The 18,182-nt window shown below is 44.3% G+C and overlaps 1 protein-coding gene across 1 annotated transcript; it reads right to left on the bottom strand.

Moving 5' to 3' along the window:
* Positions 1–61: 61 nt before the first annotated feature.
* On the bottom strand, positions 62–7,035 carry brd7 (bromodomain containing 7). The gene is made up of 17 exons (XM_018738940.2): positions 6,911–7,035; positions 6,270–6,481; positions 5,908–6,034; positions 5,589–5,646; positions 4,958–5,102; positions 4,693–4,803; positions 4,240–4,424; positions 3,774–3,903; positions 2,877–2,952; positions 2,668–2,775; positions 2,122–2,257; positions 1,761–1,872; positions 1,617–1,673; positions 1,233–1,338; positions 750–893; positions 463–606; positions 62–235 (listed from the first exon to the last, which is right to left on the bottom strand). The coding sequence occupies exons 1-17, from the start codon at positions 6,957–6,959 to the stop codon at positions 168–170; spliced, it is 1,968 nt and encodes a 655-aa protein (XP_018594456.1). The 5' UTR covers positions 6,960–7,035; the 3' UTR covers positions 62–167.
* Positions 7,036–18,182: the final 11,147 nt, after the last annotated feature.

The following is an 18,182-nucleotide window of genomic DNA, read 5'->3' as shown; positions in this document are numbered from 1 at the left end:
TGGCAATTCTTTTTAGGTGATGGTTGTGTGGTGATAGAGGTCAAGAGGAAATATAGCAAGTTACTATAAAAAGTTTATTATGTGAAACACAAACAAAAGAAAAAAGTACCCTCTGTACAATAGCAATTAAAGCTCCCAAGGTTTAAAAATGTTCACATCCCACCAAGTTATACAACTATGGCCGTGTCCTCTTCGCTGGCAGGGAAGACGTTCACAGACTCTGGGGCGTCTGACTCTGAGACAGAAAACATTTCCTCAGATGGGAGCCCGACTACCAGTTTGACATGTTTTGAGACCCACCGATAAGCTAGTGATACAAGGAAATTGAAGCTGAACAGACAAATGTTTAGATAGCGCAGTGGTAAACAGGTGATATGACTGGTTAATCAGAGCAGCTTGTTTTACTTAAGACAATCTCCAAGCAGGGAAGCAACTAGGTGTATCTGTGTGTATACAACTGACCTGTAGTAAGGTTGATATGATTCTCCTCCAGCAACTCCATAGGCAGTGAAATCCCCATTGCCTTTCTGATCCCATACACACTGCTCACATCCCCTGGTGTCACCTGACTAGCAAGGTGCATGAGGTTTCCTGTCACTCTCTCAGCTGCAGGATGAAAACATGTTAAATGAATCCTTCTGGCTCCTAAGTAACACAGACTAAAGTAATATTCCTTGTGTGAGTCAGCACACTTGGCCAATAAAACTCATTCTGATTTCTGATACTGGGGATAGAAGAGGTTTTCATACCTAGCTGGAGCTCCCTGCTGCTCGGGGCTAAGAGGCAGATGATGTTTGGAGGAGGTTTCAAACTCAGACGCTCATTCTGGACCTCCTGAAGCTCTCGCAGGAGCAATGTGGTTTCGTCCAGTTTTTGCTGGAATTGCCTGGCCTCTGAGATAGAAATGAAGAGTTGGTTTCAACACACTACCTGCCATATTAACTTTGCTGACCTTGGGCTGTAATCAAAGTGTGGATCAGCTTTAATTAAATAGGACGGTTGATTATATGTTTATAGCTCCTTGGAAAAACATGATCAAGGAAATTTACAATATTTTATCTAGAAGGGGAAAAAAAAAAAAAAAAAAAAAACCTGCTATACATAGAAGCTGTATTTTTGAGTTGTTTTGGTTTAAGAGTGCAGTGTGGTTTCTGTCTGTGCTTTTTTTGTCCTGTATTTCCTGCACATTTGTGTCCTCTACCCACACATAACCACAGACCCTGTTCCCTTACCTTCTGAGTCAAAAGTTGGGGAGTCAACATCCAAACCCAGACCAAGCTCCTTCACAGAACTCAGGGCGGCCAGAGTACTCTTGTTGCTTGATTCCGTTTCAATTATCTGTAAGCAGCAGTGGGAAGAGAGAGACTAGCACTTAAACACAGCTGAAGGGGTTCATTACATAATTTTGACTGACAGCCTTGGGGTGAGAACTTCTGCTCTTTGTGGTACACAGACTTAGTGTATGGCATACAACACAATGGACAAGATTCCTGATGATGCACTCGGAGCCAACGTTGTGGGTGTTGGGGAACTGGTTTTGGAAGAAAATAGGGACTCAACTGTGCAACAGCTTCCCTGTCCCCACACACCAACATGTGCTTCACAAGGCGCCTTACCTCCACGTCATTTGCAGATTCTGCTTCTTCTGCTGGATCTTCACCTTCCTCGGTAGTCTTATAAATTGGAGAAGATAATAAGCTAGTGTTTTAACAGAAGAGAGAGCAACAAGGTAGTGTACACTTTTTCCATCGTTGCCCTACCATTTCCATTTCGAGCAGCGACTTCGAGTGTTCACCGTTCGTCAAGGCATCCAAAATATTATCAGCCAGTTTGCTCATATGTTCTTCTGTCTTTGACAGAAACTCAGAGATGCTGTCAGAACAGAAAAACATGGCATGTGGTTCAGATATGTTCCAACTGCGATACAAAAATATTACAAGTTATTTTGCGACATACAAGTAGCAGTGTTCTTCCACATAAGGATTTGTTTGGCGGAAAAGACGTCAGTATTTTAAACATATACCAAACTTATATTAGAAAAAGTCATCTACTGGCATAAAATGACTGATAGCGCCTGCCAATAATGTTGTGCTCAAGATAAAGTGTGTATGTTTCACATACCTTTCTGAACCTTGCAGGCTGGACTCATCGCCGTAGAACGAATATATTAAGTCAGAATCCTCTTTACTGACATTGGCAAAGCTGGAGTCATAAACTGGAGCATAGGAGCTGAATGGTCCATAATTCATGTAGGCTACTGTGAAGGAGCAGGTTACACACAACTCAAACACATAAACAGGTTTTTATAGACTTCAAAATACAAAATGAGGGAAAATGGGGAAAAAAAAACAATTAAAGTCCATCACAGGGCAACAACACACTCATTCACATAGTATGGCCAACTTAGTCACTAATTCACCTGTTTTTGAACTATGGGAGGAAACCCTCAGTACCCAGAGGAAACTCACAAAATGCAAACAAGAACATACAAACTCCTCACATTTTAAATTCTTCCATTTTAATTAAAGAACAAGCTGCCAGTGCCTTTTCCAAACACTGCTCACATAATACACGAAAAAACCAATGGTAAAAGTGACCAAGACACACAGTATCCATGGTTGTCCCTCACATGGTGTGCACTGATGTGTACATGTCTGACAGCCTTACCAGGTGTGACTTTGTTCCTCTTGTCTTCTTTGAAACCCTGCAGGGTGTTTATGCCACTCTGCAGCCGGCCCACCATCATTCCTAGCTTCACCGGGCAGTATCCTGTGTCTGAGAGAGATGTGAAAGGGAGACTTTCCATTTACTGTCTTTTACTATACCATAGACTCAAAAGTACACAGCTTTACAGAATGTAGTACTGCATTTTCTACCTCCAGTTGCCAGCTCTGCTGGGTTCAGGATCCCAAGAGTGGTTGTGCCGTCTGCCTTCCGCCTCTCAAATTCCAGCTGAAGAAAAGGAAAATGTAACTTTTATTTAGCTGACATATGTCAGATTTGCTCTATTAGCCAAAGGAAAAAAGTCTCATCACTACCTAGAGAGCAACAGAAAGAAGAATCCATAACAAACACCTTCATAACCACCTTAAATACAATGAAATGAAGAGAGATACAGGAATCAGATATTGTAAAAACATGAGTTAAAAGGCAGGCAGGTGACACCACAAAATGAAAGACAACATATAGACAGTCACAAACTGGCATCCAGAAAACAGAAAAAGACCCCCTTATCGAAGCTTCAGAAGAAAATGGAGCCTGCTCAAGACAGAGAACTATGACACTGCTGTGACCTGTAGTGTTGAAGAGACCCAGAGTGGAAGCATGGGTCCAAGGAGACAATGTTAGGTTTGTGTGCTCAGCCATTTAGCATGATTTACCCATTTATACTGCTGTATAGTTTTTACTGGATCAAGCAGCAGCAGTGTGAGAGGGGATTCCAACTTGGAACCTTCTAACTGCAAAGTTATCTGACAGTTATCACCACTAGACCACCTACTGGTCCTCATGCTAGAAATTGATGAATCGGTTACATGATTGGAAACCTAACAAGGTGAGAATTAAAGAATTGTCATTGGGCCTCTCTGATTCTGACAGGAACTACAATGTAAAACAGTGTGCTTTGAGTACCTGAGTTCCCCATGCAGAACGAGTGCTATGTTTGGGAGACATGCGGCCGAGGAATAGCAGCAGAGCGGCAATAATGATGCGTAGATTAGGTACCACTTCCCAAGTTTTGTAGAGCTCACATTTTGCTTACTGCTGTGCCCTACCTCACTCTGTAGCTCCCTGTTGGACAATTTGCCTCCGGAATCCTCAATGATTTTCCGGATTTCTTCTAGCCCCCTTTCAGCCTGAGTAGTACCATTCCTCAGCGATTCCTCCTTGGAGTCCTTGTCCTGCCTGGAGTGGTAGATCAAGAATGCACTGTTTACTTGTACTGCGCAAGACTCATTTAAACAGAGCACAGGTTCAATGCTTATACTAATAATCACTCAAAGACTTAGGATATGGGAGACAAACACCCTGACTTAAAAAAAAATAAAAAGTATAAAAAAAATTAAAAAAAAAAAAAAAAACACTTGTTCCAACTACCCAGCAGTTTATTAGCTAAACAAAACCTAACTTTGTAAAAAAGAAAAAAAAATCTGTGTAGTTAGTTGCATGTAATGCTAACCATGGGTAATTAAAGATCTGTAATCTGAGCAGTCATTCTTCTGGGCAGATTTCTGGCAGGACCTGGGAGTGTCCTTGGAAATTCTCCTTGGCGACTGGGGCGTCTCAGTAGTATCTGTGGGTAACTGGCCGTCTCTGGACAGGTCCAGGCTGGAGGATCCCTCCTTCCCTGGCTTCCCCTCCTCAGTGTTTGTGTTCTCCAGGTCAGCCATGAAGTCAATGCTCTGTTTCAGGCTCTGAAGCCTCTCCTGGACAGCATAGACAAGTTGTGGAAAGGAAAACTTGGTGAAAATTTAAATGACTGCTGATGTTCCACTTGTGGACAAGTGCTGAGTGCTCCCCACAAAGTAACAGTTTCACTGGAAAACACTAATGTTGGGAGTAAGGCCCTTAGCGGTGTGTACAGAGCAATAACACGACACCACAGAGAAAACACAATTGGAGGACTTCGTACTTTCAACACGTGAGGTACAAAATAATGGTGTCCTGCCAATCTGAACGTCCATTTACACCAACCTGACTTAGAATTTTCAATCCAGAGTGCAATAGCTTCTTTGCAGCTTTGTAATAAATGGTCTCCGGTTTATTGTATATCATTGCATTTTCACACATGATTTTAAAATCCTCCTGTCAAGAAAATAAAACCTTGATTAGCAGGTAAAGCAGTAACTAATAGGAATCAGTTATTAGGTTTGAGAAGCACCAAATGCTCATTTACATTTTTAGGACTTAGAAAGTTGAAATGTAGTTCACAAAGAGTAGAAGAGCAGGGCAACTCTACCTTTAACTCCTCCAGTGACTGATACTGATCCTTCTTTACTTTTTCCTTCATTGTGCTGAAGTCCATGGGTTTCTTAATGATCATGGAGTATCCTGGAGCGATGAAGTCTGTGACTGGGAAGGAGAAGAAAGCGCTGGGATCTTTCCTATAAACAAAACAAGAACATGTCAATATCACAGCAAATTTCATCCTAGCATCACTGAACACTGCCTAAAAGATAGGGAGGGGACATCTGTTCAGTTTCCATCTGCCTGTTCTGGGAGGGTCGCAGTCGATGGAATTACTATTGTGATATTTACTGTAACGACTGCCATTAATGATTAACTTTTTTCACAACATATTTTCACACGGGACCCCAACTATGAGCTTCTGGGCCTTCTGAGTTATACTTCACACTGAACATACCTGCTATAACATGTGGAGCGAAGGATCTCCAGGAGCAATGCAGATTTAGCCTTCAGTACAGCCCTGATTTTTGGTTTTGTCCTGTATTCATTGTCCTGTACTCCTGTTCTGTGTTGCACCATGGTCTCGGAGAAACGACATTTCGTTCTACTGTCTACAAGCTACATAGAGGAATTAGGCTAAAAACGACTTGAACTTAGAGAGACATCTGGAAGACAGTGCTCACCTCTGCAGCTGTCTTATCAGCTGAGATAGGGCTTCCTGCAGAGGGCTTTGCTCTTTTTCTGCAAGACAAAAGCACAATTTCGGCTCACAAAGCGCAGAGCAATCCAGACAAAGAATACAAAACGGAATCAAGACACAAAACAAATCTCATTACTGTAATGTACTTTAGTCAAGTAATGACGTCATAAGAGCAATGACGTGCCAAGCAACGACGTCACACGAGTAATGACGTCACGTGAACTGATCAATGCAGGCTTGTGGAAGAACGCAAAGGAAAGCCTTAGAAAGGTCTATTAAAAAAAAAAAAAAAAAGTTAATACCTTCTATCTTGGCCACGGACGGGGTCAGGTGCTTTTCTTGGGGCACATCGCACCGTACTGGGGTCTGACACTGCTCTCTCTCCTCCCAGTCGGTGTCCACGGAATCTTGGCCCTTCTTTTTCGAAAACTGGAGCAGAGCATTCACATTTATTCGTGTATTCGTACAGCACATGATTCTAAAGTAGAGTTACTTTTGTTACTTGTTTCCACCATTTCGGAGAACTGCAGTGTTAGGGTTGCTGGTTCGAATCCCCTCCGCTATAATATTATATAGTACCCAGGTGTCAGACAGCAACGCGAATGAAGAATGACGGTGAGCCGCCGCGTCGGTCGTATCCCTCCGCGCCGCCGAGCACACGCACCTTTTTCTTCCGCTTCTCGTCGAGCGACGGCGCCGGGCTGCTCCGTTCCTTCTCGCCCTTCTTCTTCTTTTTCTTCTTCTTGTCGCGGTGGCGCTCGTGCTCGAGCCTGTCGTCGCCCGCGGTCGTGTCGTGGCCCGAGCTCCCCGTGGACAGCTCCGTCACCTCGCTGCCCGCCACCTTGAGCACGAGCCGCAGTGGCTTCTCCGGGTACTCTGTGTGTTGTGTAAGGTGGACACGCGCACGGTGAAAAGGGGGGGAAGGAAAAAAGCCGTACTTCGCTAGTACTTGCCACCACGACACCTGTCCTGTCTGCCACCGGACCGCATGAATTTTAAGCGAGCGGCAGGGCTCTCCCGCGCGTGGGCTCGCTGCCGGGCAAACGAACGGAAACCCGCGGAGCCGGAGCGGTCATCGCGCTGCTTGGCCACAGCCTTCCCCGTGAGATGAGTCTGGCCACATCGTTTTAGGGCACCAATCAATCCACACCAAAGTGAAGCTACGGATGATCTGAGTAACTGGTGTGTGTGTGGTGGCCTAAATTATGCTGGGACTCGGACTCCGAGTCGGAGCGCGCTAACGCTGGGCTGCAGTTCCGCTCCTCAGCACCGCGATCTCTCGCGCGCTCCCCACCACCCTCTCACCTTCATACGCGTGTTTCTCTGACTTGTGCTTCTTATGCTTCTTGCCCATGACTTGCTGTTACTGTTTTATAAAGAACCGTCTTCTCGCCGGAGCTGTGTCTTTGTTTTGGGCTGGGAAGGATTGCTAATCGATCCACGAACTCCGGCCCTGAGGTGTCCGTTTGCAGCGGCAGCGACATCTACTGGCAGGAGGCCAGTTCTACAGTCTTATTTTGGTCGGGTCACATTTCATCGTTTTGCAGACGTTTTTCTCCAAATCTCTGGAATTGTGTGTTTACTTACATTCGCAAAGCGCACAAAATGCAACACCGCACGTTTTCCGAGCTCTGTAAAGTAGTGTTACGTTGTAGTAGTGTTGTAAGTATTTTTATCTTTAATTTCTCGGAGATGTTTCTCGTTTTGTAGTTGGTGATACTGTCCACCAGTGGGCGCTGTTATTGTACCTTTAGGATTTGTGTGTTTCGTTCCGCTTGGATTTCTTACCTTTACATTTACATATATTCATTTATCAGAGGCTTTTCCCCAAAGCGACATACATCTCAGAAAATACAATGTGTTCATTACATTAGTAGGAAGAGACACTTAGATGAAGACACGTGATTCTTAAGTGCAGTTAGTTTCTTTCCACCGTATGAACCAATGTTCATCACACGAGTAGCTGCAGAAAACTTTGCCAAAATATTGACTGTTCCTGATCACCTTCCTAGTAATTTTTTTTTTGGTTTTTTTTTGTGATACATATAACCATTTACCTTAGATTACAGGAGTTTGATTGATAGAGAGTACAGGACAGGCCAGCTGGAAGGTAAAGAATCTCTGTCTTGGAGAGGTTGAGTTGGAGGTGGTGATCAGGCATCCATGCAGAGATGTCCGACAGGCAGGCAGCAACGCATGCGGAGATGTCTGACGCACCAGGTGGAAAGGAGAGGAAGAGCTGGGTATCATGAGCATAGCAGTGGTATTTGAATCCATGGGAGGCTATGACCGGGCCAAGGGAGGAGGTGTAGATTGAGAAGAGAAGAGGACCCAGTACCGAGCCCTGTGGGACACCGGTTGAGAGAGGCAGAGGAGAAGAACAAGGGTTCCGCCAGACCACTTGATAGGATCTGTCAGATAAGTAGGACTCAAACCATCTTAGTGCCGCACCTTTGATCCCAAGCTGATTATAAGAGAGGAGAGTAGAATCTGGTGGTTGACAGTGTCGAGGAGGATGAGGACCATGGAGAGGTGGGCCGCTCTAGCCGACTGGAGAGCATCAGACACTGCCAGAAGCGCCGTCTCAGTGTAGTGACCAACTATGAAACCAGACTGATATCCATCGAGGAGATGGTTCCGGGCGAGGAATTTAGAAAGTTGATCACAGGCCACTCGTTCTAGAGTTTTAGACAGAAAGGAGAGGAGAGAGACTGGCCTGTAGGTTTGGACCGAGTTAGGATCCAGAGAGGGTTGCTTTACTAGAGGTGAAATGAGAGCCGTTTTGCACTTCGGCTTCCTGTCAGAATCCCGCCTCGTTGGAGCGCCTAGAGAGCTTTGCGAAAAACCTTTAAGTACTATTCCTGACGGTTGAAAGATAATTCGGAGTTGAAAAGCACTTCTAAACAATTTTGACAGCTTTTTTTATTTTTATTTTGACCATATCTCTGCTGCAGGTTGTATAATTTTGGTTTCATTTTTACCGTTAATGTGTTATTTAAAGACTACGTGTTTACACGTAATTACAAAACAGCATTTTACATGAATTCTTAGTCGGTCCAGCTGAATGAGAACTGACCAAGAAAACATGGCACTGAAGTCAGTGCAGTCACTGGCTCTTGGCTTATTGATCATAATGCACTCAAATACACCCCCCTCTGCCTTTCTGAGTAGCAGCTAGGCTCCTGAACTTGTGAAGTACGGTGTACATTTTGCATTGTCTTCCTAAACATGCAGTCAAATCCACTGTTATACATTTTTACCAAAGTGCTGTTTCTCTGCTTTTTTCATTTCTTTATAAATTCTGACACGCTGATTCAAAAGGCCATCAAACTGCTGAAAAATGGCAAGGCAGCTGGACCTGACAACATTCCAGCAGAGGCGTCGAAAGCTGACATCGAAACCACAGTGGAGATGCTATACCCCCTTTTCAAGAAAATATGGGAGGAAGAACTTGTCCTAACAGAATGGAAGGAGGGATACCTCATCAAGCTACCGAAGAAAGGCGACTTCAGCAGCTGCTCCAACTATAGAGGCATAACACTCCTGTCGGTCCCAGGCAAGGTGTTTAACAGGATCCTCCTCAGCAGAATGAAGGACACAGTTGACCAACAGCTCCGAGACCAGCAGGCAGGATTCCGGAAAGAGCGATCCTGCATAGATCAAGTAGCCACCCTGCGTATCATATTGGAGCAGTCAATAGAATGGAACTCACCACTCTACATAAACTTCATTGACTATGAGAAAGCCTTTGACAGTGTAGACAGAGACACCCTGTGGAAGTTGATGAGACACTACGGAATACCAGAGAAGTTTACCAACATTTTTATTTATTTTTTATAGAGCGCTCTTCTCACGCAGTAACACAGAGCGCTTTAACACAGGCATACAGCAAGAAAAATTGATACAAACAGAGAAGACAGTCAACTAATGGCTACCATAATGAAGAACTTATTATAGAGCTATAAGTATACCTACTGGCCACTGGGGAAAGGAACAAAAACTCCCAACTGAAAGTTGAGGGAGAAAAAACCTCTGGGGGTCCACAGGCCAGTGGTTGCCCACCCCTCTTGGGCATTCTAGAAAATAACAATTTGTAAGTCAGTGTTTAACAAGTAATTATAATGTTGGTCAACGATATCTTGGATCCCCGACTCAGCATAGAACGTCTCAATCATCACGGCAGATGGACATCATCCTCTGTCAGCATGGGATTCGTCTGTCACCACTGGCCAGCCTCCTCAGGTCTTATGTAGCGAGGTAGTGCTCAACAAGAAGATAGGACAGAGTTAGTAATTTGTTACTTAAGTAAATTTAAAATGCATTTTTGTGAAGGTGATAAAATAAATAACCAAAGCAGGTTGAATTACATTACGAGGTGGAATGCCTGAGTGAACACATAAGTCTTAAGTCGGGATTTGAAAACAGAAACAGACAGGGCATTTCTGGCAGTTAACTGGTAGACTATTCTACAGTTTAGGTGCTCTATAACTAAAGGCGGTGGTTCAAGGCGATGAAATAGAGGAGGTGGAGGAATACGTCTACCTTGGACAAGAAGTAAATATGCGTCGAGACATGGAGAAGGAAATCTCGCGGAGAATAAGGGCCGGATGGAAAGCGTTCAACTCCATCAAGGATGTGCTCAAAGGAAAGTTGGATAAGACCACCCGCGCGAACCTCTTCAATGGCACAGTTTTACCTGCAATGTTATACGGCAGTGAAACTTGGGCCACCACAAAGAGAGAAGAGCAAAGGTTGGTAACTGCTCAAAGGGCGATGGAGAGATCTATGCTGGGAATATCACTAAGAGAACATATCCGGAGTGAGACGATCAGTGAGAAATCCGGCGTGAGGGACGTCATCAACGAGTACGAGAAGCAAAAGTTGAGATGGGCCGGACACGTTGCTCGGTTCACCGACAATCGGTGGACTCGCGCAATTGTCGAGTGGTATCCGCGTGAGCGGAAAAGGCCACGCGGAAGGCCTCCAAAACGATGGATTGACGACATAAGAAAAACGTTTGGAGCTACGTGGATGAGGAAGGCGCGATCCAGAGAGGAATGGAAAGCGTGCTGTGACCAGCGGAGTCGATTCGACGCCCGATAGTCTGGTCGGTCAAGTGATCAAGTGATAACTAAAGGCACGACCTCCTACTGAGGTCTTATTGATAACAGGTGCTTTAAGGTAACCTGCATCTAATGAACGGAGATAGCGTGCATCATCAGGAACTCCGACGACGGGATGACCTGCAGGGTGGTGCATGGTCAGCAGCTCACTAGCGCTTTCCAGGTGCGAACAGGAGTTAGACAAGGATGCCTCCTGTCACCATTTTTGTCCCTGCTTGTGATCGACTTGGTGATGAAGACCACCACAGCTGAGAAGCGACTTGGGATCCAATGGACATCTTGGGAACAGTTGGATGACTTGGGTTTTGCAGATGACCTCGCCCTTCTCTCACACACCCCCCAGCAAATGCAGGAGAAGACAGGACGAGTGGGTCTCATCATCCACAGAGGGAAGAGCAAGACATTGAGGGTCAATGCAGGCAAGGAGTCTCCGATCACACTTGAAGGTGAAACGTTAGAAGAGGTGGACAGTTTCTCCTACCTAGGCAGCATAATTGACAAGCAGGGTGGGACAGATGTTGACGTCAGAGTCAGAATAGGCAAGGCAAGGGCAGCTTTCCTGCAACTAAAGAACGTGTGGGGGTCCAGAGTTCTGACAGTCAAGATCAAGATCCGAATCTTCAACTCCAACGTAAAGTCAGTCCTACTTTACGGAGCAGAGACCTGGAGGACCACTGTCACCACCACAAAAAAGATACAGACATTCATCAACAACTGTTTGCGACAGATTCTCAGGATCCACTGGCCCATGATCATCAGCAATTAAGGGCTATGGCAGAGATCAGGACAACAACCAGTAGAAGAAGATATCTTGCAAAGACGCTGGCGATGGATTGGCCATACCCTGCAGAAGCCAGCTTCAAACACTACAAGAAGAGCCCTCACGTAGAACCCCAAGGCAAGAGGAAGCGAGACTGGCCAAAAAAACACATGGTGACGCCACCTGGATTCAGAAGCCAAGAGGATGAGCCACACCTGGGGACAGCTGGAAAAACTGGCCCAGGACAGAGATGCCTGGAGAGCCCTTGTCGGCGGCCTGTGCCTCAGGAGGGGTAGTAGGCATAAGTGAAGTGAAGTCAGAAGTACTGCTGTAAATCAGTAAATTAAAATGTGCCGTTATTTGAATTCACCATATTTCATACTACAAACCTGGTGTCCTGTTCAGGGTACCCCCTCCAGGTCTTGTGCCTAGTGCTTCCAGGATAGGCTCCAGTTCACCGTGCTTGGCAAACTCTTTATTCTAGGAACAGCAAACGGCAGACTGCTCTGCTGCTGCAAAGCCATCTTTCCCGAGCTGATCTGCACCAAATGACACAAGGCACCCATGATATGTTCTGATCACTCATCCCAATGTTGCAGGCATCCAAAAGTAGTAGGCTTCGTATATGGTGTAAAATGTCGTGTGTTGAACTTGCATATTTCACTTGTTCTGTTCCAATATAGTAACCACAAACATAACAAAAGCAGTCTGGCAATAGTTTGCAGCCTTTAGCACCCATGATTATTGGGGAAAATGTCACTTCCAGAACCCATGTGACCCATTTAACTCCGCCCAAGGAACTGTCAATCACTCTACAACCCACTTCAGAGTTTCTATAGCCTAAGGTATTTCTCTGCAGCACACAAAAACCCTTTCGATCACATGCAGATATCAGGACAACACATTTCCGCCATTTCCAATGAAAAAAATAAAAATCAAGCCAAACGTTTTCAGTTACACAATGAATTATCACTCATTCTGGATTTGATCTCAGTGTTTCTGGGATTCTCCTCAGTATTCCACTTCTCATTTATATGAACGCAATTTCAACCCATCACCACAATTTCAGCACATCCTGGGCACATTTTTGTGTTTCACTGGTGGACTGTAAACATTCTTGAAGTTATCTAAGCTTTTGTACACTTAAAAATATCTAAGTTGTGCAAAAACAACCATTCGGCCTGTTTGGTCTGACCCAGTCTATGGTTTTTTTATTTAGGGATTGGATTTGAATGAGAATTACTGTTAATTCTTCATCTATCAGAGTGCTAGTTATGGTTCCAAGAGCGTCTATTCTTTGGAGGCCCAGATACTGTTGTCGCTATAATTTCGAAGATAAAAATCATATGGCTTATTCTGTAACAGAGTCATGAAACATTAGCACATTGTAGTGCATGCTTACTGAAAATATATTTACAATTACATTTATTCATTTAGCAGGTACTTTTCTCAAAAGTGATGAACAACTTAGAAAAAACCAAAGTGCACTGTAACAAAAGACATATGTAAATATGCTCATAGATGTAGACACATGATACTCAAAGTTCAATCAGTTTGTGTGACACCACCGGAGAAACCAGCATACATTCCACAAGTAGCTGTATTTAGAGTTGGTAGAGAGTACAAGATTTTTTAAAGCATATAACACAACATGAGAAGCAGCATGAAGAATCAGTAGAAAATGCAAAGATATCTGTGATAGAAGATGTAATGCAAATTTATGGAGTAGATACGAGATCCGAAGAGAAGTGAGTCTGAAAGAACTGTTTTGCTTCTTGAAAGTTGAGAGGGATTCAGCAGTTTGGAGGTAGAGATGGAAATAATTCCGTCTCATGGGAGTCATAAACCAGAACCTTCAGACTTTTGATTTTGAATCTCTTGTGCATCGGTTCACCAAGTGGCCAGAGGTGAAGGAGCGTAGCAGTCTCGTTGGAGCATAGAGTGATCAGGTCTTGCAGGTATCAAGGAGCAGATTTATTGATGATCTTGAAGGCCATAAACCAGAGTCTTAAACTTGACACAGGCAGCCAGTGGAGAAAGACAGGAAGGAACACTTTGGTAGGTCAAACACAACACGGTGTTCTGTATCGGCTGGAGAGATTTGATGGAGGAGGCCAGGTAAGAGGGAGTTGCTGCAGTTCAGGCAGGATACCATCATGGCCCAGGCTAGACTCTATATAGAGTTTGTTGTGAGATGAAGGCGGATGCTATGCAGGATGTATCTGCCGAGCAGGGTTATGGCATCACTGTGTTGAGAGAAACAGAGAGGTGACTTGATTGTTACTCCCAGGCTCTTAACCAGTGAAGCAGGTTTTTGAGAGAGTGACTTGCAGATGGTGATCTTTCCTCCAAGCAGAGATGTCCGAGGGGCAGGCAGCAATATGTGACGACATAAAGGTCTACCTTCTCGCTGCACATTTCTCTCAACCGTGTATCGCAGCTGCACCCTGACCAAGTCTGGAAACGGACATTCATTCACCAGAGAGGTTCTCACATGAGCATCTGCATTCTGAACTCCCATCTGCACTGACCTGCTGCTCACACCTCCAGAGGTGTCTGGATATCAGCACACAGACTGGATTTCCCTGTGCAGTTCAGCAATAAAAAGCTGAACTGAACGGGACTAACAAATGGAAGATATTTTTACAGTAAATACACTGTGCTCACAAAACAGCAGAGGGAAACGGACCCAGGCACCTCTTTTTGACTATAAAACCATCTCCGGCCTGAACCATGAAAAACAATTTTCTGCTTTGCCTTTTGTGTTGGATGTGTTGTCATTATCACGTATTTTGCGTTGGAAGCGAAATGAAACACGAGCAATCAATCAAATCGGAGGCAAGCCACAATATTATATTGAACAAATAAATTCTGTTGTTCTTCTACGATCTGAGACGTTTGCCAAGAGACTTTTTGCTTCCTGTAAACGTTTTTCAGGCTGTAAAGCGCTGCCCTCTAAACTACATGAAGAGTTTCCCTCTGCGGTAGCGGCTTGTGGTTTTGGGATGGCTGTATGAGTGACAGTCTGGCTGCGCTCAAATTTGATGAGGTTTCTCTTTTGGACATAAGAACATAAGGTTATGTGGCTGACCCTATAAAACCGAGCCCTGTCTCATTGCGCCGCCTCCACTTTCACTGCGATGGGCCACTTCCAACCGTTGTCTGGAGACAGCGAAAGTGTAGTAATTGTAGAGCTGACCACGGTGCAGAATTTAGTAACTTTATGGTTCCTATATGGATGCGGAACGTTACAAGAGTCGGGGAGGAACAACATTTGCCTTGTGCCGAGGCAGTGAGATCCGTGGCGGCTGCAGATGTGGCAATTTCACTCGTTTGTGAGTGTGTGAGCGTTCCACTCGAGAGTTTGTGACTCCCAGCAGAATTCAAGGAAAACTGTGGTTTTTGCTCAAATTATTCTTGATGACTGAAAAGCCCTTTTAGCCTGTTATTATGCTCCGAAGCTTGCGCTGTGCTGCCTTTAATGCGTTCGACAGAGATGTTCGTTAAACTGGTTGCCGGTGAAGAGTGGCCCTTTATAGGCTTGCAGATCTGCTTGTGTTGTCTTGTTGTCCTTCTAAACCGTTTCTTGAATTTATTTCCCGTTTCAATGTATACTAATATATGGCAAAATGGTTACTGAAGACATGATCCACGTAATGAATAAGCGTACGGTGTAGTACTCTACGGAAGCGCTGTCAGCAGCCCCTGCACTCTGCTTACGGCTGGCTCACGGGTGTCCACTTTCGGTAATGAAGTGTGTGCAGGGTTTTCATCTCTGCTAAAATAGCAAAAAGCCTCAGTACTGAACGAAAAGACTAAATCAGTTCAATCAAGGAGGTAATTGGTTCGGTTAACTGTTCAGCTGGAATAAAAACCTGCAATATACCAGCCTTTCAAGTCTCAGATTAAAAAAAAAAACAAAAATGCAGACCACACAGTAAAGACATTAAGGGGATTGATGCCCATGAGGCTCCGTATCTTTTTATGTTTTCGTTTTAGTGTCTGTACGGTTTTATATCATACACGGTTGTGAGAAAAAGTTTGTGAACCCTTTAGAATTATTTGGATTTCTGCATGAATAGCTCCTAAAATTGATCTGATCTTCCTGGTCCTAACAAATGAAGAAAGCCTGAGTTAACAAACAAAACACACAGCGTTTTACATGGTCATTGAAGGAAAAAACATTTGAACCCTTATGTTCAGTAAATACTGTTACCTCCTTTATTGGCAATAACCTCAACTGAGAGCTTTCCATAGCTGCTGATCAGACCTGTCCTGCAGTTGGCATTATTTTAGTCTATTTCTCTACACAAAACTAGTTTCATTTTGTGTATATTTCTGGGATGCGTTGCTTGAATGGCCTTCTTCTGATCACACTGCAGCACATCAACGGGACTGAGGTCAGGACTCTGACTTGACCGTGTTTGAGCCACTCTCTCCTCTTACTCCTGTATTTTGGGTCTTTGTCATGTTGCATGACCTAACTTTTGAATTTTAGATTTTACACCTACATATGGATGAAGGTGCCATTGAGTGCAGTTCAGTTCATACCAACAACTCCTTTGGTTTCCAAGGCAAGTGGGGAGGGTGACTTTCCTTTCCTTTCCTTTCCTTTCCTTTCCTTTCCTTTCCTTTTAAAACAGCCTAAATTCTTTATTGCATGGATTCAATAAGGTGCTGGAAATATTCTTTACAGATTCTGGTCCATGTTGACATGATTGAATCACATAATTGTTACAAATTTATCAGCTGCATATTTCTGCTACGCATCTCCCATTCGACCACATGCAAAGGATGCTCTATTAGATTTAGATCTGGTGACAGGGGGCATAATCGAAGTAGGCTGAACTCATTGTCATGTTCATAGAACCAGTCTGAGATAACATGTGCCTTGTGACATGGTCCATTATCCTGCTGGAAGTAACCATTACAAGATAGGGGGGTTATTGCTATAAAGTATACAATGCTCAGATAGGCTGTTACATCCAAATGATGTTTAGTTGGTATTACGGGGTCCAATTTGTGCCAAGGAAACATTCGCCGCACCATTGCTTCACCACCACCAGCCTGAACTACTGATACAAGCTAGGGTGGGTTCATGGATTCATGCTGTTTACACCCAATCCTGACCCTACCACCTGCATGTTGCAGCAGAAATTGAGATTCATGAGACCAGATGATGTTTTTCCAGTCTTCAACTATCTAGTTTTGGTGAGTCTGTGCCCACTGTAGCCTCAGATTCCTGTTCTTAGGTGGCAGGAGTGGAACCCAATGTGGTCTTCTGCTGTTGTAGTCATCCACCTCAAGGTTCAACATGTTGCGCATTCAAAGATGCTTTTCCGCTTGCCGCTGTTCAAAAAGGTAGTTATTTGAGTTATTGTAGGCTTTCTCAACTTGTACCTGTCTGGCCATCCTCCTGTGATCTCTCTCGTCAACAAAACATTTCCACTCACAGAACTGCCACTCGCTGGATGTTTTTTTGCATCAATCTTTGTAAACTCTGGAGATGGTTGTGTGTGAAAATCCCAGGAGATCAGTAGTTTCTGAAATACTCAAACCACCCTGTCTAGCAGCAGTGACCATGCCATGGTCAAAGTCACTTAGATCACAATTTTTTTCTCATTCTGATGTTTCATCCGAAAATTAACTGAAGCTCTTGAACTGTGTCTGTATGATTTTATGAACTGAGCTGCTGTCACACAACGATTGAATAATTGCATGGATGAGCAGGTGTACAGGAGTTCTTAATAAAGTAGCCAGTGGGTCTGTATATGGGTCTCATGGTGGCAAAGTGTGTTGTGCCTGGATGGTACATGAAGATGTGAGTTTTATCCCTGCTCAGTCTGTGTGCTGTTTGCTTAGGCTCTCTCTCTATTTATTGGTTTTCTCTGGGTTCTCTTCTTTCCTCCTGCGGTCCAAGGACAGGTGTTTGAAGTGAAATTCGTGGCTCTAAATTACGCATAGTGTGTGTTTGTGTGATAGTGTGTTGCTCTGGTGTATGGATGACCGATTTACTGTAACTAATGTACTGTACCGTGTCTGGCATTGTAAGTTACCTTGAATGAAAGATGTCAGCTAAATACCGAATATCATTCATTGCTTTGGGTTGCTTTGTAGGAAAACATCTGCTAAATATGCATAGACATTATATGGTTTATACATTTATTTATTTAGCAGATGCTTTTCTCCAAAGCGACTTCCAATGATCTCCATGTAGAGTTATCAGCCCACACCTTATTCACCAAGGTGACTTACACTGCTAGATACACTACTTACACTGGGTCACTCATCCATACATCAGTGGAACACACTCTCTCTGTCACTCACACACTATGGGTGAGCCTGAACAGCATGTCTTTGGACTGTGGGAGGAAGCAAGACAAAACCCACACAAGACATAGGGAGAACATGCAAACTCCACACAGACTGAGCAGGGAATCAAACCCATGTCCTCTCGCGCTACACAGGTGCGGTGAGACAGCAGCGCTACTTGCCGATGTGACTTATACATTATAAGGGGATGTGTATGCATGGGACTCAGTTGGTGGGTATTTCCTCAGCAGTGGGTCTGTCTCCTATATGACCTACGGGGATTGGGGAAGATCCATGGGGTTTGGGGGGTCTTCTATCCCAATGGCAGAACTGGATAAGACCCTTCTGTCAGCCTCTCTCACTTTTGAAAATTTAGCGCAGG

This window comes from Scleropages formosus, chromosome 7 (assembly GCF_900964775.1).
Source record: "Scleropages formosus chromosome 7, fSclFor1.1, whole genome shotgun sequence".
In the NCBI taxonomy this organism is placed as follows: domain Eukaryota; kingdom Metazoa; phylum Chordata; class Actinopteri; order Osteoglossiformes; family Osteoglossidae; genus Scleropages; species Scleropages formosus.
This window is presented reverse-complemented; position numbering and strand designations above follow the sequence as displayed.